The 22703-nt window shown below is 34.5% G+C and overlaps 2 protein-coding genes and 1 long non-coding RNA gene across 3 annotated transcripts in view; 1 reads left to right on the top strand and 2 right to left on the bottom strand.

The window, feature by feature from the left end:
• Positions 1 to 2339: 2339 nt before the first annotated feature.
• On the bottom strand, positions 2340 to 4128 carry LOC148285440 (uncharacterized). The gene is made up of 4 exons (XR_015822108.1): positions 4008 to 4128; positions 3482 to 3616; positions 2810 to 2834; positions 2340 to 2604 (listed from the first exon to the last, which is right to left on the bottom strand). It is a non-coding gene; the product is annotated as an uncharacterized LOC148285440 (long non-coding RNA).
• Positions 4129 to 6762: 2634 nt separating this feature from the next.
• On the top strand, positions 6763 to 13018 carry ND-PDSW (NADH dehydrogenase (ubiquinone) PDSW subunit). The gene is made up of 4 exons (XM_088225249.1): positions 6763 to 7017; positions 9124 to 9259; positions 11855 to 11991; positions 12814 to 13018. Exons 1-4 carry the CDS (start codon positions 6933 to 6935, stop codon positions 12927 to 12929), a joined length of 474 nt encoding a protein of 157 aa, XP_088081375.1. The 5' UTR covers positions 6763 to 6932; the 3' UTR covers positions 12930 to 13018.
• Positions 13019 to 13983: 965 nt separating this feature from the next.
• Positions 13984 to 22703, bottom strand: part of Marf1 (meiosis regulator and mRNA stability factor 1-like protein) — a 39582-nt gene continuing 30862 nt past the window's right edge. Inside the window, exons 22-27 of the mRNA XM_088225235.1 lie at positions 22376 to 22588; positions 21017 to 21232; positions 19965 to 20112; positions 19182 to 19336; positions 16703 to 16823; positions 13984 to 15628 (exon numbers count right to left, since the gene is read on the bottom strand). Of these exons, the coding sequence (XP_088081361.1) occupies positions 15588 to 15628; positions 16703 to 16823; positions 19182 to 19336; positions 19965 to 20112; positions 21017 to 21232; positions 22376 to 22588 (894 nt within the window). The 3' untranslated portion in view covers positions 13984 to 15587. The remainder of the gene's footprint in view (positions 15629 to 16702; positions 16824 to 19181; positions 19337 to 19964; positions 20113 to 21016; positions 21233 to 22375; positions 22589 to 22703) is intronic.

Here is a 22703-nt window from a genome sequence, read left to right as displayed (position 1 = left end):
GACACAATTTTTATTTTAATATTTTGTTTTTATGCGTACAAATGTATAAAAGTTTAGTCTCTATTTCAAAAGGCGTAATATGTCAGTCGATAATTTTTGTTACATAAAACATTTAAGTACATAGACAGAAATACCTTTATTTTTTTAATGGCCCGATTTTGAAAAATCATACTTTTCGATTCGATTCGTATAATTTCCATACTTTACTCGTGCGTTTTACCAAACTACTCTAAATTTATTACATTTCATGTTTTCTATTTTTATCAAATATTGTTATATTTTATATTGAACTCATTTTATACAAGTTCATATATATCATCGCTTCTGTATCTTTTTGTATCGTAAGTCCCTGAAAACCCTATTAAAACTTCACAAACCCCTTCCATATGAAAATGTTCATAAAACAATATTTATGTTCTTTACCTATTGTTAGTAAAATTTTATTTCAACATTTCGATTAGTTTGTTGAGTTCTATCAAAAAATTTCAATAATATGGCACTTGGTAGCTGCAATATTTTTATCAATCAGTTTTTTTTAATTCGAGAAATCATTGTTATAATAACATGTTCCCTATGAATAATATATTTATGTACTCGAAATCGACCCCAGTTTGAGAAACGATGCAACACACCTCGCGACAAGTTTGACCTTGCGCAGGCGCACAAGCGCAGTGCAAACCGGAACCAAATCAATAGAGCCAATCTGGGAATTGGGTCAATATTATTTAGCGTCGTCCGTCGTATGCTTATCTATAACCGTAAATCAATAAGCTCATGTATCATCCCCCCCACCCGGACCTAATGGTGCAGTCCAGGAACAATGAAATATTGCAGTTTAAACTATCTTTATAATCAATATTTCACGGCCACCCTGCAAATAATTGGAACTAGGGCCTGAAGAATGGTAGGCGAACGCGCAAACCACTCCATAACGATGCGGACTTATCTGCAGTCGATTTCCTTTTCCATCAGATTTTTACCTGAGAGTAGCCATTAAGTAGAAAACACAGTTCCGATTTTATTTCGCACACAGAACTGTATTCTTCATCCGCCTGGACACAAATTTTAGTTTATAGTATGCCAAAAGCAAAGCTTAATTGAAAGAATGTTTATTTGCATACAAAAAATATTGTTTTTAAAATTGTTACCATTAATACACATAATATGTAGACCACACACGTATTTTAATATGTAGCTTACAGTTTCAGGTATTCTTGAAACACGAAGTATTTTATTTTAAATTCTTTTTTTTATTATTTAATTCGTTAGGGAAATGCTGAAACAATAAACAAAATAATTCTTACAATTACTTTCGATCTATAGCTACATAACAAATAACAACCCGGCCTAAGGCCACACCTGATCGCAGCATATTATTATCTCTATTGTTATTTAGTAGAGTTTTTTAACTATGCTTAAGGCAGGCTTATGCTTCATATATCAGTGCAGGGACTGTCAATATTGCGAATTAAACGGCGGCATACGTGGTGTAACGGCTAAGATACTCGAGTTTTGGGTCAGATTACCGGTGAGAATTGAGAATACGAGCGATTTCTCTCGAACCTGGGTGTTCTGTGCTGTAATTTACCACCTGGCCTGTTCACAAACAAACCATCACGCCATTTCCCCGTAGGAATATGCGAAGAGGATAAAACGCCACATCAGTCTCTGCATACAGACCTCGCTTCCTCTACATCCATACATCTCATGCACGCACGCCTATTATTCCTACTCTTGACATGTCCATCTTCAAGTATTTGATGGACTTGACCGTTCCATGTCTTTCTCGGTCTTCCTCGTTTTCTGCATCTATCAACATTTGCATCGTAGATCCTTTTAACCGTTCTTCCGCTGCCCATTTCCAAACCAACGCTGCACCCTTGATTCTGTCGATAATGCTCGTCTCAGCTTTCATAGTGCACGGATCCTGACATTTGCGCACCTATCATACACGGGCTGCTATTCCTAACCAAACGCTCTCGCAGCCGTAGAAAGCATTTTTATAGCGCGTCTTTAGTACGTGAGAAAAAACTTTCTCTACGGCCGCGAGTACCCGGAAAAGCAGCGCTGGCCTGTTGTGGTGCAAAAATACATTTTGTTTTAACGTTTCACGTTAATTTTACCAAATCTTAGATCTCACCGAGCGCGCTTACCATTAAATCGCGAGGCGGATACTACATAATATTAGGGAGGGGGAAGCAATAAAAACATCAGTTATAGCAGTTTATTAGTAATTAGTATTGACGTTTCGACCCACAAAGGTCTCATCAGGCAGGTTTGAGTACCTGCGACGTCATAACCAGACCGTCTGATTCATCAGAATCAAAAAGAAAGGTGGATTTTGGTAGCCTAAAAGGCTAGAAAGGAGCAGAATGGCGGTGCGCCATTCATCGCTCGACATGTGGGACAAAATCTCAGAATAGAAAGCGCAGGGAGTTTTGCTCCGATGGAGAAATTGGAATTTAGATACTATCAATTTTAAGGCCAGTGAAAGTCGGCGTTAGAAATTTAAACAGAAAAATTAGTGGAACATTCACCACAAAATTTAACATTTTGATATGTGAACGAAATACAAAGTTGTCTCGTACAAAGTGCCTCAGAAATCTGTAACAAAAGAAATCATATATTAGATAATCGAAAAACGCGTCAATAAAAATAAAACTGACCAATAATTAAATAAAAGAATCAGACCTATCATATAATATCATGTATGTTTCATAAAATACATATTTTTGGCTCTATGTTAATTTCATCATAAAAACTACGTACTTTTAAAAATGAGGTATTAAAAAAAAAAAATCATACTCACATTAAAAGATTGTGGAGAATTCCCTCTGGCACAATAGAGCGTGGATATGGAAAAATCAAGAAAACATTAAAACTGTTCAAGTGGCTTTCTATTCAGTTTGGGGGGGAATAAAAATTACAAAAGAACACCATTCACAGAGTTATTTCTTAATTGTGCGTAACAAAAAAAGTATTACGTAACTAGAAATCTGGGGAGTGGTGTTCTTCTGTGCGCAAGCGCAAGCAGCAAATATACGCAATCGCCAGCTTCTAGGCGGAATGGCGTCGCCATTCCACTTAAAAGCCACACCCAAATATCGATCCAATATCAAATCAAATGACTAATTAAACGAAGGTAAATTTACAGTTGTACGGAGATTAGAAACGGTGTTCTGTTAAGATAGACCAACACCTCAATTTGAATAATAAATATGTTTTAACAGTTAAAAAAAAGCCAAGTTTAGGTCGGCCATTTTAAATAGCGTTAGGGCGTTTACCAAACAAAAACATTGGATCGATACGAGCATCAGTATGAAACTAACAATTTTAATCGTGATTTAAAAAACTTACTTTATATTTTTACTAGAGGACTACTTAGAAGAGTATCTTCTCGAAAACAAGATATTAAAAATTTTACCGCAAGAAAAAAAGATCACGCAATTTCGCAAAATAAATAAGTAGAATTGAAATTTACCTATTGAATTTAACTGGTCATGAAACCTCATCAAATTCATTTAATTATTTCCTTCAAGAGCAATTTCATTGCGTCAGCCATATTAATTTTACCCGTTGTTACAAAGGTCGGGGTCTTTGGGGCATAAGCGTGGACCTGCGGATAAGAATAAACAGAATTACTTTCCGGGAGACATTTTGTCCACCGAAAACAGACGTCGGAGTTAATCAGACCGCTGTAGTAATAGAAGTCAACATGAATATTCAGTGCTAACCATTGAAACAAATATTTCATCATTTAAAATGAAAAGGCATGAAAATTAATGACTTATAAGCTAGATCAAAAACCATAAGATTCGATAATTCGAAATCGAGAACAGGGTCTAAAATAGACTATTGCGCAGCAGAGAAAGTGGCGTATTTAACAATTATCAGTCGAAATCCAGAAGAAAATTGCAGCAGTCAGCGCGGGGTTGTAGAAAATAAGCGAAATGATGTTAATTTGAGAAAAATGGTACAGATTGTCTTGATAATTAAAGATTACATACCTTGGTCGCTCTCAGGTCTCAGCGTCAGCAAGCAGGAGTGCAAGCTTAAGGACCCGACCGCTCTTGTCGACGTCATGATTGGAAATGAATTCGAAAAATGGTGAAGCGAAGGGCTTGGAAACGTTCCAGAGGCGTCTACGGAAACGGAAACTATAAAGCAGAAATCAATAACAGCGTTTCCGGCAGACAAGGTGCTACAGCATATATTCCTGTTTTTTAAAAGTAATAAGAAAAAATAAGCTTCCTGTGATTGATGTTTAAAAATGACTTGAACAAAAATTCTACAACACATGAATAAGTTTTAAGTATATAAAATTATATTAATAAAGCATAATATAATTTTAACAAACAAACCATAATGCCGTTTACCGTAAGGAAAGGCAGAGACGATACAATGCCACATAACTCTGTCTTTGCGTACATATCTCACTTCTTCTACATTCATTCATCTTCTCATTTACGTATGCAGATTATTTCGACTTTTGATATGCCCACCTTCAAGTATTTGTTAGATTTAACTATGCCATGTTTTTCTCGTTTTCTAAATCCATCAACATTCAGATCGTAAATCTTTTTAGCTGTCTTTTTGCTATCTATATGTCAAAACCAATGTAGAACTCCTTTCTGAATTTTCTCGATGATGCTTATCTCAGCCTTACAAAATCTGCGAATCTCGACATTTTTGTGTTTATAAATAACATCAACTCCAAACCATTACGCCGTATCCCAATAAATTTATTTATTTATTTAACTTTTTGTACATAATGTTATTTGTACATTGGCGGGCTTATTGCCAAATGGCAATTTCTTCCAACCAACCAATTTTTTTGGTTGGTTGGAAGAAATTTAACGCCATATCACTCTGTATTTGCATATGGACCTTATTTCCACTTCATTCATCTATGTATGAAATATTGCTCGAGAATAAAAAATAAAAAAACTATTCTATGGAGTACCTACTCTAAATACTTCAATTTAATTTATACAATGGCCAGTTTCATAAAATGTAGCCGTTAATTTCCGCCAAGTTAAATAGTTCAAAGTATTGTCATTAGTAAAAATATTATTCTTTTTATGGTGGCTTTATTCACCACACCCATGTACCTACACTAAGGTTCTTACCGTTGACTGTTCGGTAACGGTAAGACGAAACACAAAAATATGCTATTTACATAATGTTTTAAACTATCTACAGAAAACGGTAATTTTGATTAGCATTAGAAATTTGTAAATCCATCCGATCCATTTTTATATTTAAAAAAAACATTTAAGTTAATGAATTACGGTAATGACCGTAAAATTCAAATTCGGAAATAAAATTGTGTGCTGTTACTTGCCTCTCAGATACTTAACATGCCAGAATTACATAATATGTTTACTTGTAATTGATTGTATGCCAGGATAGACGTGTGTGGCGGTCCATTCTCTCTGCCTACCCCTACGGGGAAATGGCGTGATGGTAGTAGTAGTAGTAGTAGTAGTAGTAGTAATTGATGATATGCACTATTACTATTACCATCACGCCATTTTCCCGCAGGAGTAGGCAAAGAGGATAAACCGCCACACACGTCTATCCTGGCATACATCCCTAGCTTCTTTCACATTCATACATCTTGTCATACATGCCCTTCTGTTGTGTTTACTTTTGACATGACTAGACTTGAGATTTTGTTTTAGCTGATCATGCCACGCCTCTCTTGGGCATTCTCGTCCTAGGAGTTACCATTCATGAGTAATATATATATGTTTGACCATTATTTCGTCATCCATTCGTTCTACATAACCAAACAATCTCAGTGACCCTTTCTTTTATAATTTTATCAATTGATAATTTATTGGTTATGATCCCAGTGATTGAATGTTGCTATCCCATGGCTAGTGTTGCGGACTAACGGATCAGAGCTCCGAAATTCAAACCTCATTCTACCCCAACATGATTCCCATTTTCTAATGGTGAGTTATTTACAATCCGTTTAAAATTATTCCAAAATTGAAGTTTTTGGGTAGTATATTTATAAAAACGCAAGTATTTATATTTTACTTTCTTTTAAATTTTCAAATAAGGCTCTATATAGGTAATCAATAAATATTTTACATAAAGAACATTTTTAAAAATTAATTTTACTCTTTGGATGACTAAGTAAGCCCCCCCACTATATGATTTTAATACGAATATCAAACTCTAATAACAATAATAATTTGAGAATGACGATGATATAATAACTACAGTAAACCTAATATTGATTTGACTGCTTTTTTGTGGGCTTTGCTATTTATTTTTGACAAGATTTGAAACAGCTGAGTATTCTTAACGTAAGTACTTCTAGGCATTTATAAAAGTTATGTGTTGAAGTATGTCTAAAAGTTTCAATATTTAAAGAAAGGTACTGGGATAAACCATTAAAGGATTTTATCAAGGAGGAATACCGAGAAAGACATTTTGGATGAACAAATTTAACTAATATTTCAATAAGTGCAGTACATGTCAAAAGACAGAACGGAAAATGTACGAATGTGGAGAAAACAAGGTCTGAATGCAAACACTGAGTGGTGTGGCTTAATGTTCTTCCTACCTTCCTCTTCGGGAAAACGGTGTGATTGTTTGTTTTGACAAATATTTGAATGTTTGTCAAAATTGCAGAATGCTGAATGTAAAACAGTTTGTAAATATTTAATTGAAAACTGCCAATGAGATCATAAGCTCTGTAAATGCCTGGATTTTCGTATTGCTTATTCAAAAATGTTATCCATCACTGCAGAAATATTATACATAGGTACTTTAGTATTCCATAAATCTTAATGTCTATTCCTATTTTTCTATGCATTTTCTGTCACTTAACTTATTGACCTGTATCTGGTAATAAAGTAATTTAGTTTTCTAGTTTAAAATTTCAAAAATAAGATTATCTTCTCCAGTCAGATAGAATGGCGAAGGATTCTGGAGAAGTATTTGAAGCATTTTTGAATGCAGTTTATAATAGTGTGGATGGACCAATAACTTGGTTTCGTGGTAAATAATATAATTTTTAGTCTGTCAACGTTGCGTACTTTTGAGTTTATTTAATATTTTTATTTATTCATTCTGATACAGTGACAGTAAATAATTGAAACTCACGATGATTTATCGATAACAAAAAAATTAGAAAGCCTTATAAAATATTTTTCAAATTATGTAATAATTTTAAGGTTATATTATATTCTGTCAAATGAATGTTGACTATCAGTCAAGTTAATCTATAAATAATCATCTTGTCTTTATTTGTATTTTTCTTTTAACATTCATACTCGGTGATATTATTAACAACAAACCAAACTCAAGGGATTTTTACAAAAATGAATCCATATAAATAATTTTAAATAAAACTGAATGATCGCACACAGATGAAAGAAAAAAGAGCAAAGAGTTATCATGGGTGTATATTGTTTATCGGTATAAATAACAACAACAACAAACCTGCCTGATGACCTTAAAAATGAAATGTCGAGTGGTAAATCTCAAAGACCAGAAATGAAGACCTATTTCTTGAATCTTTTTGAAAGTGATAGTTTTTAGCTCAGTTTCTGTGAATAGTCTATATATTGTGTTTTAGGTTAAAATGTTTTTCTTTTCTTTTTTTAATATTAAGTTCACAGAATGTTTAAATGTTTTTATTTTCTTTTTTAATATTAATTTCACAGAATGTTTAAATGTTTTTCTTTTCTTTTTTAATATTAAGTTCACAGATTGTTTGAATGTTTTTATTTTCTTCTTTAATATTAAGTTCACAGATTGTTTAAATGTTTTCTTTCCTTTTTTAATATTAAGTTCATAGATTGTTAAAATTTGTTTAAATTTTTATTGTTTAAATGTATACTATGTATTGTTACAAGAAATGTACTATTTTTTTTATGTACCGTCCCAAATGAGCTTTCTCGTACAACTCCTGGGAATATAATATCATGATATTCATGTCTTATATGTTTTATTAATAAATAAAAAAAAAAATAATAAAAAAAAAAACCATCACGCCGTTTCCCCGTAGGGGTAGGCAGAGAGGATAGGACGCCATATTAATCTGTCTTTGCATACATACCTCGCTTCTTCTACATTCATACATCTTCTCATGCACGAACGCCGATTATTCCTACTCTTGACATGTCTATCTTTAAGTATTTGATGGATTGGATTGTGCCATGTCTTTCTCGGTCTTCCTCGTTTTCTGCATCCATCAACATTCGCATCGTAGATCCTTTAAGCCGTTCTTTTACTGTTCATTTGCTCTACATGTCCAAACTAACGCAGCACCCCTTTCTTGATTCTGTCGATAATGCAAGTCTCAGCCTTATATAGTTCACGGATCTCAACATTTGTGCACTTATCATACATCGTTTTACCACACATTCGCCTGAGGGATCGCATTTCGACAGTATTTTACCTACTTTCATAATTAATTTCCAATTCCGTACTTCGCTCCCATACATTAGAGTTGGGACTAGAACTCCACTGTGAACTGCTAGTTTTGCCTCCTGCGATAAACATTTGTTTGCCAAAGTAGATTTCAATGAACCGTTCACCCTGTTTCCGGTACTCACCCTCCTTTTAATATCTTTATCAGTCTTTCCATCCCTAGTAAACATACTTTCCAGATACACAAATTCTTCTACCTGATTCAGAATATCTCCGTTCACTCTGATTTCACATTTAGTTATATTTTCATCCCTTTAAAAAACCATCACTTTCGATTTATCAACATTCAAAAGCAAATCGCTTTTATTTATTTTATTTTATTTATTTGGATAACCAACAGCTATAATTATCTTATATATATATATATAACAAACAAATAACAAATAGGCCAATTAAGCCAGCCTTTTCTTGCATACTCGTACATCGTAGACTTTTGTTACCAAAAATTGCAGGTCTTCTTTGATGCTAGCAAGAAGCACGGCATCATCGTATAAACAAAATGCATGTTTATAATTTTACACCTGAGGATGTAATCCTAAACATGATTCAAAATAAACTCTAGTGTCATCTTAAAAACAGAGTTATTTTCATTCATTAATTTTATTTATTGTTGAAAGCATTTTCTTATCAAAGACTATGATATTGATACGAATTATTGGATCTTTACAGAAAAGGTAGTAGTACCCAATCGCAAGGAGTATGCTTGGTATCATCAGAAGTTCCGCCGTGTGCCGACTATTGACCAGTGCTACAACGATGATGAAGTCTGTAAATTTGAAGCCAACGTTCAATTCAAAAGAGATAGGTAAATATTTCTGTGTATTACACTAGCATTTCATTTAGCCGTTTGTAATATGCTTCAAAATATAAATGGTTTTCTTTCGTGGTTAGCTATCATGAATTAATTCTGTTTTTAATTGGTAAATAATTGAAATGGTTCTGTCGACAAAATTATGGTAAGAGTTTGTTAATTTACTATAGTGCTTATTAACCTACAATAGATAAAAAAACCACCATCATTCAACCTGCTTATTTATCTATGAATTTCCAGGAGCACTGGCTTTGTAAGCATTAGGTGAACCTAATTTCCTGATTTGATAAAAACACAAATGATTTTTTCTGGAGCCGTGTTGTGACTCGTAGATCAAAGGTCCGAGGTTCGAATCCAATAGATTTATATTTTCCCAAGTTATTTATGACTTAGGACATGAAATTTAAATATTTAGGAAAATAATAACTCAAATATTACTATTTAATGATGGCAGATCTTTGATTTGTAAATACAGATATTTTTATGCATGAAATAATTTTCTAGTATTAGCAATTATGTAGTTTGATAATGTAAAAAAAATATTCCTTATCGATTCAAAAGACTGGAACCAACGAGAAAGTTCAGTGGTTTTTTATTTATATATTTCACTGAAACAGTGTGGAATGAAGATGGATTGGCATGGTTTAGCTCGAAGTCTTGTATGTTTATGAATATATTGTATACCCTTGTTTGTCTTTGCTACATAGTTTTATGTTTTTTTTGTTCAGTTTCTTGTATATATATGTTTCTGACCGTTGTAATTGGCTTAGGCTGTATATTTAATAAATAAATGTACACTCAAACTAAGCCAAAAAAATAATTTTTATGTATCGTATTATAAGCATTATGATTTTTTAAAGTTTTGTAATTTTTAAATTACTTTGCAAGTGATGTCACAAGTTCTGGTCGGAGAGTTCTGCTGGTTGGTGAATTGGCTTTCTGGAAACTGAAAATCTATCACAACACTCGTTGGTTGATTCTTAACTCTCTTTTTGGCAATTTTGTTCTTATGAACTAAAACACATGTAAAACAGCATTCAGTTAAAACTGCTTTACTGCATTTTTCATTCTTAATTGCATTATCACAATTCATAGTAAACTTTGATTAAAACAAAAAATATTTTTGTTTGGGATTCTGAAGCCTTTTCAACTATCAAAAGTGTAAAATATGTTTTTTCATTCTGCAAAGATTATTAATTAAGAACTTGTGACGTAATTTAAAGTAGTTAATTTTTATTATTACTTTCATATGTTTTTGAGAAACTTCGCCGCACAATGCAATGCTCTGATTTTTACCGTGCGTAAGAAATTATTTTTTATATCCGATTTACCCTAGCACTGAATTTCCTCATAACTCTCCCTTCATACATTTTACTTGATTTACGATATTGATACCGGGGCTATTGCTACAATTTACAGCTGCTTTTCTAGTTTATGAATGACATGCTTGTTTCTGGGGTTTTTTAGATTTTTTAATGTTCTACGCTTATTTCAATACACAATAAATATTACAAGTGGGTGATGTCAAATGAGTTCTAGACCAGATTAGTTAAAACTTAACCCCTAAATTATAAACGTGTCTACTAACAAGAGGAAGTGTCTTTCAATTCGTGAAACAATAGCAATTATTTGTGAAATCGGATGTGGCACGAAAAATGTGGAATTGTGTACAAAGTTTTCTCTATCTTCATTCACAGTGTCAACATTGTGGAAAAATAAGGATATTTATTTGTCTGCATTTGAAAAAAATATCACGGGCACAAAAAAATTTTGAAAGTGCGATCGTACTAATGTCGACGATGCATTGCTCCAATGGTTTTGTACCCGAATAAACGCAGGATTTTTCATTAATGGACCATATTTACTTGTTTACTTAGTGACAATAGGCAATAGCGATTGTATAAAAAAAAAAACATTTCTCTGGTATAATGAGTAACGTTTATAACGAGCAAATTCAATCAGTCACATCTTCCTCGTAATAACCAAGTTCGACTGTAGATAGTGTCAAATAGTTTCAATTTGCAGTGTTTTATTATATGGGTTATGTCCTTTATGTATATTATATGATAAACAAAATTGGTCCTAGGGCTGATCTCGGGGAACTCCTAAATTATTTATATACAGGGTGTTCATTAAACCCTGTCACATCCGAAATCACGATGATCAGTATGAGCAAGAAGACATATTGGCATATTAAAATATTTTTTTAGAACGAATAAAATTTAAAAAAATAAAATATCAAAAAAAGCAGAGTGGGGAGAAGTCTGATGCGCCCACAACCGCGCGGGCGCGCTCCCCTTACTTCTCCTCTGCAGAAGTAAGCAATCATTTGTTTTTTTAAATTTTTTATTTTAAAAATTTTTCTTTGTTCTAAATATTTTATTAAATACGCATTAGCGTATTAGACGTATTAGACGTATTAACGTCTTCTCTCCCATACTGATCATCGTGGTTTCGGATGTGACAGGGTTTAAAGAACATCCTGTATATTCCTATATAGGAAGTGAAATATGCTTACCAGAAAGACAAGAAAGGGGCATATCAGCCGATAGCTGCCTGCCCCTAGTTTAATAATAATAATATTTCCAGATTAGTGGATACCAATATTCTTCTTATCCTGAAAAAGCGATTTGAGGACTGTATGATGTATGAAAGTCCCGACGTAGAGCGCTGTAGACCTCTCTTTGAGAAGCATAGGGATGAGGAGGAAAATTGGTTTATTAAATGTGAGTATGAAAGATAAAATATACAAGTTTATATATCTGTAATTATTGCACGTATTTTCGTTATGCTGACACAAAAGACTTAAATTTATGTTATTGAAAATAAAGACAACACTTCTAACTGGTTTGTCCGAGTGCATTGGCTTATGCACCTCTATAAGGATTTGGACTGAATCTTAAGAATATACAGCATAATTAAAATTCGAAGTACTTATTAAAAAGAAAGATTGTGACCTTGATGTTGGATTAAAATTTATTGTAAATGCAAGAGTACAATTTTTATGTCAGTTTGACTAAAAATTAAAATGAAATTTAATTCAATAAAATAAATAAAAACAACTTTGTTTGTAATGTAAACATAAAGTAATGAATAACCACAAATTTAGTGCTTCAAATATAAAATTTATGACATTACTACTACCACCATCACGCCATTGCCATCAAACCATCTCAGAGACCCTTTCTTATTATTTTGATTGATTTATGACATTAAATTATTATAAATGTTAATTTCTTATAAATATAAAAGAATTTTGTACTCATGGCATAAAATAATTATATTAGTGCTTCAAATATTGTATAAACCTTTGTTTGTTTCTTTACTCGGTTATTTGAGTAGAAACATGCAGTTTTAGGCTTATGTTCAATTTATATATGAATCTACTTATAATAATACCCAACCCAATCCAACCTTTATTCCAATGCAAAAAAAAAAAATTTATAAAAAAATTAATTAAAAAACTACACAGCATTACAATTTTTCTTTAAATTTAAAATAGTCTCCATTATTGTTATACACAAGTCTGTATTGTTATGTTCTGTAAGATGGAGATCTGGGAATGTACGCGAGCGCTGAGAAGGCGTATATGAAGCAGAAACATCGCATGCTGTGGGAGCGTCGCCACGGGCCCGTGGGAAGCGGTATGAAGCCGGACTTCTGAATTTCATAGCTGTATTTTAGCCATACCAGTTCTTTATACAGATTGTTAATTTATCATCAATGTACATAATAGATTCGATAAAATAAAAACCAATTCTTTTATTCAATGAGAACCTAACTGCATATCAATAAAAATCAACCAAAAATTTATATTTAGGAACCTAAAAAGCATTCTTTTAATATACAAAGATTTTAACCAACCAAAAATACCGCTGGAGTGTCAGAAAAACTTTTATTATTTAGAGTAAAAATAGCAGTACTTTAAAACTAACTAAGATGAATTTATTTCAGCAAAACATTTTTGTAAAAAAAAAAAATTACACGGTATTGCAGTACCACTGACGATTTATTATGTATTGGTGTCTCCGAAGAATCTTGGGTGTGTGGTGGTTTGACTTTGTGAGGAATGAGATAATAAGAGAACGGATGCAGCAAACTCTGGTGACAACTGTCGTCAAGCGGAGGCGATGCTAGGCCATATACTGAGAGCCTTACCACGCTTACCTACTTTACAAGGCCTCGGGTTCTCAACGTCCTGGACGTCCGCTGCTGACAGTTCCCTGGCAGCTTATGTCAGAACTTTAGGACGAGAACATGACTTGGGAGGACGCAAAGGAGTTGGCGGCTGACAGAGATGCACGGAGGCTCTTTGTGGATACCATATGCTGGAGCATAGTTGGAACTAGGGAGCGGACATGGAATGATGAATAGGCGAGCATTTCTTCTTAGAACACTGTGGCTTGTGTAATCTATACAAAGACGGGAATAACAATATAAATCTATTAAATGTCTTGTTCCTTGCGTCGAGGGTTTTCAAATTATATTTTTTTTTTTTTTTTTTTTTATAAAAAAAAAGAAATATTTGCGTTCTTATGATTTACCCAAATATTTAATTTTGAGGGCCATTTTCAACGAGTTGTAAATAACTCACTATTAGAAAATGGAATCAAGTTGGGGTAGAGTGGGATTCGAACCACAGACCTTTGGTCCGTGAGTCCGAGACACTAGCCACAGGACCACAACCCGATCATGAGAACAATAAAAAGAACAAGTTAATTAAAATCAATTTATTTTATGAAACAATATAAAAGAACCTTATTATTGAAAGTTCCAAAGTTAGAAAAATATATCATTCGTAGTTTGATGGATAAAATGTTCAGTGAGTTGTGCTAAAATGGCGTTAATATTGGTAAAATAATCTAAGGATTAAAACTTAAAGGACGAGAAACACGGCAACAACAATACCACCTTCTTCACTTATCATTATGAACACATTGATATAAAATAAACATTATAAAATACTATATAAAACAATGGATCAGAGTGATATCAGTAAATGAACCACAATTCGGAATAAAAAGTGATTTACATTACTCGTAAAAAAGCCATATTATACAGAACGAAAAACTGATTAGATTTTGACTCACATTTTGAAGGCGATGGAATTCATTCAATATTTGATCTTTTTCGTTTAGAATCTGCGTGCGTGCGCTTTTTGTGCGCACGCGTATTTATTGCATATTACTTATTGCGTATGCCCGCAAGACAGATTTTAGGCAGAAAATGAAGAACAAGATTTCTTGCTCAGAATAATGTTCAGTTTTCTGATCCACGTAATACGGCCTCAAGTCTTCTCTTCACGTATATATTATATATTGTGAATAGACACGGATTTCCCTAACATAAGGAATGTTACGAGTGCGGGAGTATTATGGTCATGTACCCTACCTCCCTCCACTCGTTTGGAAGACTAAACTCGTATTAACTTTTAACTCAAGTTATTCCCAGGGATCGCATTACATTTCGATACAGCGCTCGAAATCAAGTAGAGATTTGTGGAAATAATTATTATCTTAGGGTACCCGACACTAGCTTAAGGAATTTCCATTTGGTTTAGTTAATACATTTTATAAAATATATTTAAGTAGATTGATTCTTAAATTCGATCTAACATTTATAAAAGTCTGGTTATGTACTGAAATCACAGAAATATTACATACAATAAGACGATTTGATACATTTGGGGCCAACATATTAAGATCACGAGATATATTTACATTTTCTTAACTTAAAATATATTTTTTAGCGAAAGAATAAACGAGTGAGATACAAATAGTGTATAATATAACATTAGAAATGCTGTTCCTAAATACTATGTGTTTCGGGTTTAAGGTCTTAAAATGCTGACCGATAATGGTTCACAGCCGAGAACGGCTAAATACACCTAACTAACGTTTGCTTCGAATTGATCATGTTGTTAAAATTAATTTTAAAAGCTTCGAAACAATCACAGATGATAATTTGACATGGATAACATGTTATACACGTTTGGAATACTGATCATGCATAAGTACATAATAATTCTATTCCTATAAAATAGTATGAAAGTTAGTTTCATTCGCACATAAATAAATTAACGTTTGTAAAATAATCATCTCAATAGAATAAAACTTTGGTCGTGTAAATGTAAGCTACCTTTCATATTATTTTGTTTGGGTGTCCCTATAATTGACATCGACATAATAAGTAGATTCATTTTGGACTAGCTTAAAATACAAGTATATGATATTATAGACACATAAAATTTCCCCTAAAAATAGATGAACACAAATTAGCTTAATCGATGTTCAGTTCTTTCTGTAAGTAGTGAGATCGGAGTTTAGGTTGGCCCATCGAACTGAGCTGCAAGGCGAACCCTCCCTGTGAACAAATTTTGTTATTAGCCAACCGCATACATTATTTTTTTAGAAATAGCTCAATTCTTCTCCTAAGAAGATACATTTTAAAATATAATATACAAGCTTTCTCTTTCTAAAAGAGATAAGTTCTCTTGGTTATGAGAGGACTGTTTTAAAAAAAAGATATATTGATACGCTAGTTCAACAGAGAACTAATTCAATACAAAAAGTAGTCACACTCCTACTTATTTCTGCATTGTTTATAGGATTATGTTTTTTTGTCTTTTCCTCTCACTGGTCACATCATGGAAACATAATCTGCAGTTTGACAGGTATGCGCGGTTTTATTATTTTTGAAATTCAATATTATATTGAGCTAAGGATCACATTATGGATTTAGCTTAAAACGCATCACAATTAATCAAATCTTTACAATTTCGTAAGTTTTATTGTCATGCCGTTTTAAACCATTTTTTTCTCCTGATTTTATTTCTCAATTATCCTTAATAATTTTTGTAATTTGACGGGTCATCAGCATACAAAAAACCATTGATAGTGAAATATCCCATTTTTGCTCTCATTTTCAAATCTTTTAGATCTACGGTATCAATATAATAGTTTTAAATCAAATGAAATGTTAAAGTAATCATGAACAATATTAAACATCAAAATAAACTTCGAGAGACACGTGAACAAAGATAAAAAACCGAACACTGTACAGTCCTCCTTAGAACAGGTTGTCATGTCAACTATGTGGGGAATTGAACCCAAGACCTCTTGCATGGTAAGCAAACACACATACTATAAGACCTCGAGGCAGACAAAAATAAATAACACCGCCAATGAGCAAATATATATAAAAATTGTACAATAAGACCAAAGAAAAATAAATAAATATTACAACAGAAATGAAGAATGTTTTTTAAAAGGGAGGCGTTTACGGGGTTTATGATCTTTTATTGGCTGGTTTAAGTAATCACTTTATACACTGTTTATCACTTGCCAATCTGCGTATGCTTGAACATCCATATTTCTTAAATCAAAAGACTTTTAATTTTTTCAATTTCAATTTGTTCGTAATATTTTGCATACTTACTCTTGTTGGTGTTGGTGTTGACAAGCAGCTGTGGGGCGGGGAGGGGTAGGGCCGAGGGCGCCGGGGGGGCCCTCCAGGGTCCACAGGCCACAGCCGGTGGAGTGCTCCATACACCGCTTGACTGGACACAACACAAACATACTGAGTTTTGAGAGAGAAAAGGTCTCCAAAAAATTTTGGTTGTGCAAAAATAATAGTAATAAAATATATTGAAATCAAGATTTGGGAGCACAGCATGCCATCCAGGATCCTAGTTTAGAAAGAAAGAAAAGGCAATATCATTATGTGTAACTTATTCGTAATATCTCAAGGGCGCTTTATAAAGTAACCATATGAATGTCAATTTGATTTTAATATAAAATTTATATCCCAAGTTAAACAATTTATTTTGTCTTGATAATGTAAACAAAATGAACTGCTAACACTCACTCGGCGCACAAGAACACATACATATGTGAATCAAATTATTAAGACAATATTGGCAAAACCGAGTCAAAATCCTAATCAATGTTACACAGTGTGTAAAGTGGCCACTTAAACCAGCCAATGACAGGCCATAAGCCCTGTATGTGTCTAGGCTTCCATATTACCGTCTCTAAAATGTTCTCCATTCCTGTTGTAATTTGTTAATTCAAACCCTAATCATTGTGACACCCTCAACCCTTGAGAAAACTTAAATTGTCCTAACATCATCTGCCCTTGGAGCGGCGAGTAACGGAGCCAGGCAGGTGAATTAGTTTACAACACAGGAACCTCACTTTACACAGTTTTTAAATAACACGGGCCAAATATCAAATAAATAAAAAAATTGAAAATTACTTTAACAATGCATATTAATAATATAATGGTACTTAAAATATAATCGCTCTCAATAAAATCTCTGTATTGCACTCTGGTCCGATTACAGCTGGAATATGCATCATCAGTCTGCGAAGCCCTTTGTACAACTGCAACTCTTTTAACTTGGAAAGAGTTCAATGAAAGTTTTTACGCTACATACAGTTCAAAAGGGGTAAACCAGCAGGTGAAATTTGCTACCAAACTTTGATGTCTCGAGTTAAGGTTACCATTGCTCTCCACCAGAAGGACAATTGCCGACCTCACTCGAACGCACAAAGTGATATGCACCATAATAGATTGCCCAAAATTACTGTCCCTGATAAACTTTCGTGTACCCACAGGGACCAGCAGACTCCGACACATGTTCCAGTGTGAGTACAATAGGACATTTCCTTATTCAGGATTTAACCTGAGAACAGCCATCGAGCCAAAATCACTCGTCCGGGATTCTGGTTCTATTTAACATACAGAACTGTATTCTTAATTTATAAGGTAAAATAAATAGTAAACAATTTCATTTTTTTGAAATCCTGAACTGATTTTTACACCGGATGTTGATATAAGTTTTTTTTTAAATTTTGTTTTAATTTTAGTGCTCATTTTTAAATTTGAAAAAAGGACACGACTTATATTAGCACCATAGAATTAAGGATAGTCCAGAAACCACATACGCACATCAAACAGAAGGCGACTAAACTACTCATAAATGAGTAGGTTTACGTTTTGACCCATTAGTTTCTTTGCAGACGTCGCTCAGTACGCAACTCCTGATTTGAATTCAACTATGCCGTTTTGTGTCCTTTTAAAGTGTAGAAATACTGCTAGGATCTTAAAGAAACAGGATGGTATCACATTTCATGTGTAATTAGCAAACGAATGTTTAAGTAGCAAATGCATTGCTTAATTGAATTATTTTTCCATCTGTCAGATTGTTGAAGAAACAAAATGGAAATTTCATTAGTGTTGCTAGGGTAGAAATTTTTTTACCCTACTTTGCTCATCTAATGAGAGAATTTATGAAAATTGGACCTCGGATTAAACAACTCTGTGGTGGACATTTGACCGACATTATCTTCAAAACATCAAATATTATTTAACATGATATAAAAATATCCATTTTATGTAAAATAAAATTTGTTTTATATTTTTAGTTTAAAGTTCATTAATTCATTTCATCAATTATTAAATGACCCTTTACTTATCTACTCTGTTGCGTCAATTAATATTTCCACGTGCACAATAAAATTTTAGAGAAATTAACAGATTGATTTTTATTTACCTTACATTTGTGTTATGATTACTTTTTTTCCCATCAAGCAACATTACGTGGCAACATCACAAATGTGCGCGGGGAAAGTAGGGCATAGTGGGGGAATTATTGGACACAGTCTGATGTATTCAAATATGATTCTACGCTCCTTCTGGACTATTCTTAATTCTATGATTAGCACCTAATACAAGGTAACCTACATGGCATTTTTTTACAAGGTACTGTGTGGAACATATCCCCTGTGTAAGAGGTTTGTTTCAGTGTATTTAGAATAGTATGTTAACATCTTCCTTGGATGGGACAGCGATAAGAGTTCAGTTCGTATTTATATTTTTTATCTGAAGAACAACAGTTTATGTCGGTATTCACCTTCTGCCCCGGGGGAGTGTTAGGCAGCAGCTCGAGGCGAGGGTTAGCAGCGGGAGGTAAGAGGCTGGACAGACCGGGACGTACGCGAACCATCCCTCCTTGCTTCTCCCAGATCTCAGGGCACTGTTCTACTATGGCTTCGACCGAATCCAAACCTGGAACATTATTAATTTATTATCTATTTGTTTTATTTATTTGACATTATTTCCCCCTGAAAGGTTTTACATAAATATAAAGATCCATTGGGAATTTGAGAAAAAATGCAAAATGATTTTAAATCTCCTGTGGCGTGGCTATTATGTCATAGAAAGCTGCTACGTCTGTTCTCGGACTTCAATGTTAATTATGAAATCGAACAATCTAATATTCTCAAGTAGTTGACAGCTATAAATACTTGGAAGTTCACATAATTGAGGATGGAAGCATGCATAAGGAGCTCGCAACCAGCCTAGGAATCGCTGGAGTAACTTTTAACATGACGGGTGTTGTCCAGACAACACCTATCATGTTAGAGTTCCAGAACTCTAGTCTATACTCAAAACGGAATGCCGATTATTCAACTCTTGTATAATGCGAGTGCTCCCATACGGGTGCGAATCTTGGCACCTCACCGAAGCTCAGAAGTTGAGAGTTGTACATGTATGTATGTTATAATGGTTAACTCATAATAATTGGGCGTTACGTGTGCTGACTCAAAATGTATTTTCTAGCGAGTCAGGGCAAGTACACGGGCTGAGTGTCACTTCACCTAATATGTATTTATAAAAAATATTGTGAACAAACCGAGGCGATTGAAGGGGAGAGGATGTTGGTAGTGCTGCAAGTACAGCTGCTCTATTGCTGCGTAGGATAGTATCCTGTCTCCCTGTCCCGCTACCAGCCTCCCGACACAGCGCCACAGCACACTGAGGCTCACCCGCCAGTTGCTCACCTGAACAAACGGAATATTATGCATTTGGTTAATTATTATTTCTTCAACTAACACCCAGAGCGCTGCATTTCAACACTAAATGCAGCGGATATCGACCATCTGTTTCATGAAACAACATTATAAACAAGAATTTCATGTCGCTTTCATACTTCTCTTGAGACATTGCAACGATATTCTACTTGGCGATTACTCCCTTTTCTCTTATACAGTACACCCGAACCTTTTTTTACATATCTGCCTCGGAAATCACTATATGGATGGATGCCACAACAACAAATTAATACTATAATATATTGGCTATTGCAAACAATAGTCGAATGAGATTATGATGTAAACCTGTGATGTTTGCGAAGCAATTTATTTTTATCCAGCATTTTTTTTTTGTCCAAATAAATGCCCTATTTTTATCACATGTAAGAAAACACTATGTGCACACACTCATGCTGCATTTTTACCGCGTAAGGCACACCGGAACTGCTCGGCGTCGATACGATCGAAACCCGCCAGAATCTCAGCGTCCCTTATCGGCTTTAGTTCAGTTAGCTTTTTGCTCTCTCTCTCTAAGACTTTCAAATACGTGTCACGGTTAATTTATTCAGTGTTGTACTTAATTTAATCGCTTTTTGTATAATGTTGTATTCATCATATTATCTATTAAACCTCGCAACAATGTAAGTGAATCTTTTATTCAATTTCACGCAACCTAACAATAGAAACTGCGGTAAGTCCCGCCAAACATTTCAGCTAAGCAAGTAAACATTTCATTCCAACAAAAGAGTTCACTATAACACTTTTATGTCGAATTTCCCGCAGCACTGTACTTCCAAATCAGTATGTTAAATTTGTATTAAGAACACTCTTGAATAACGTGTAAACACAAATAAAACACAGCGGGCTCACTCACCTTGATGCAGTTATTCTGCTTGAGAGTGTCCAGGGGTGGATCGTACCCCGCCAGGTCCCGGAACTGGTCACGGAAGTGGTCCAGGGGCGGCCCACCACTGGACACGCAGCGGTCCCCAGCCAAGACGCGGTACGCCAACAGAGCGGCTGCGCCCCAGCCCTGTCCCTGCCCACCCAGAGACACTGAGGCGCCTCCCTCGCCGACTCCCTCCAGCAACTGGAAATCACAAATCACAGATAGATGCATACAAGGTGCAATGAAAAAAAATATGGTGATTTATTTTTTATAGACGCTACATCCATTTAAAGTAAGAGTCCAATATTCCAATGAGATAATCAATGGCAAGTTTGAACAAACTTCTTAGATTTTCACGGCCGTTAAGATGCACAATAAGTTTTTCTGGGTTATTATGCCGTGTGTCGTTCGTACTCTCTACCGACGTTTCGGATCGCGTTACAGCGTCCATCATCAGGGTTGATGTTATTTGTGTATGAATATGTGTTACGTTAGGTACTTAGAATTTTTACCGAGGTAAAATCTCTTATCATACACAAATAACATCAACCCTGATGATGGACGCTGTAACGCGATCCGAAACGTCGGTAGAGAGTACGAACGACACACGGCATAATAACCCAGAAAAACTTATTGTGCAAGTTTGAACAAGTTGTGACTAGTCGACTAGTCAGCCACAGTTTGAGCCGGAAGTGTGAGATCTTGTTTACCATGTCTGTATGCATCATGGATTTTCAACGACGCATTAATATTCAGTTGCAAAAAAGTGCTAAAGAAGTTCATGAAATGTTAAAATGAAATGAAAAGTTAACAAGTGGTATGAGCGATTTAAAAGTGGAAATTAGTCGATAAGTGACAAAAAATATCTGTTCAAAAAGGCAGTCGACTATTCGAGAGCTTATCAAAGAACCGAAAATCTTGTGCAAAGCATTTTAACCAATAATTTGCTAATGAGACAAGTGGATGCGAAATTTGTTGTGAAATCTTGCTTCTGATCTGCGAGTCTTTGACCGAAAAAAAGGTTTTGTTATGTTCACATCCGCCTTACTCTCCGGATTTAGCACCATGCGACTTTTAGCCATTCCCAAAAATAGAAATAGTGCTAAAAGGAAAAAAAAAACATTATTCCCGACATTAAAGGGGCCACGACGGAGTATCTGAAGGTCCTGCCGAAAGAAGCCATCCAGAAATTATTTCAATCATAGAATCAACATTAGGATAAGTGCATCGCTAGCCATTTTAAAGGAGATTAATTCAAATTTGATGTTCGTGTTTGTGTTTGTAATAAAGTTCATCAAACAACGAAAGAAAAACAATTGGCATTGCGAAGCACATAGACTGTACCTGTATGTCCGGGAGGGCTCTCAGCAACGTGATGAGGTCGGGGCAGCCGTAGGCGGCGGGCAGCAACGCATGGCCGTGCGCGGCGCGGTAGGCATGCGGCAGTGCGGCCAGGGACAGTGGCAGCGCCAGCCCGGCTAGCTGCGTGGCCAGCACGCGTCGCGCCGTCACCGCACGCAATCCCACCACGCGCTCCCCCTCTTCGTTCACCCACATCTGGGGAGATCATGAATTATTATTTTACTTATAGAGGAATAATTTCATACAATTTTTTACCCCTCCCACTCACTTTAATACTATTCAGAATATTTATAAATAATGCTAGTATAAT

This window comes from Micrasema longulum, unplaced genomic scaffold (genome assembly GCF_059751315.1).
Source record: "Micrasema longulum isolate JH-2025_06_02 unplaced genomic scaffold, ASM5975131v1 h1tg000035l, whole genome shotgun sequence".
Classification (NCBI taxonomy): domain Eukaryota; kingdom Metazoa; phylum Arthropoda; class Insecta; order Trichoptera; family Brachycentridae; genus Micrasema; species Micrasema longulum.
This window is presented reverse-complemented; position numbering and strand designations above follow the sequence as displayed.

What these genes read in the sequence shown, in the direction of transcription:
- ND-PDSW (XM_088225249.1), top strand. Translation starts at nt 6,933, where the DNA reads ATGGCGAAGGATTCTGGAGAAGTATTTGAAGCATTTTTGAATGCAGTT. An exon ending in ACCAATAACTTGGTTTCGTG is followed by an intron (nt 7,018 to 9,123) that starts GTAAATAATATA and finishes GGATCTTTACAG; the next exon opens with AAAAGGTAGTAGTACCCAAT. An exon ending in GTTCAATTCAAAAGAGATAG is followed by an intron (nt 9,260 to 11,854) that starts GTAAATATTTCT and finishes TAATATTTCCAG; the next exon opens with ATTAGTGGATACCAATATTC.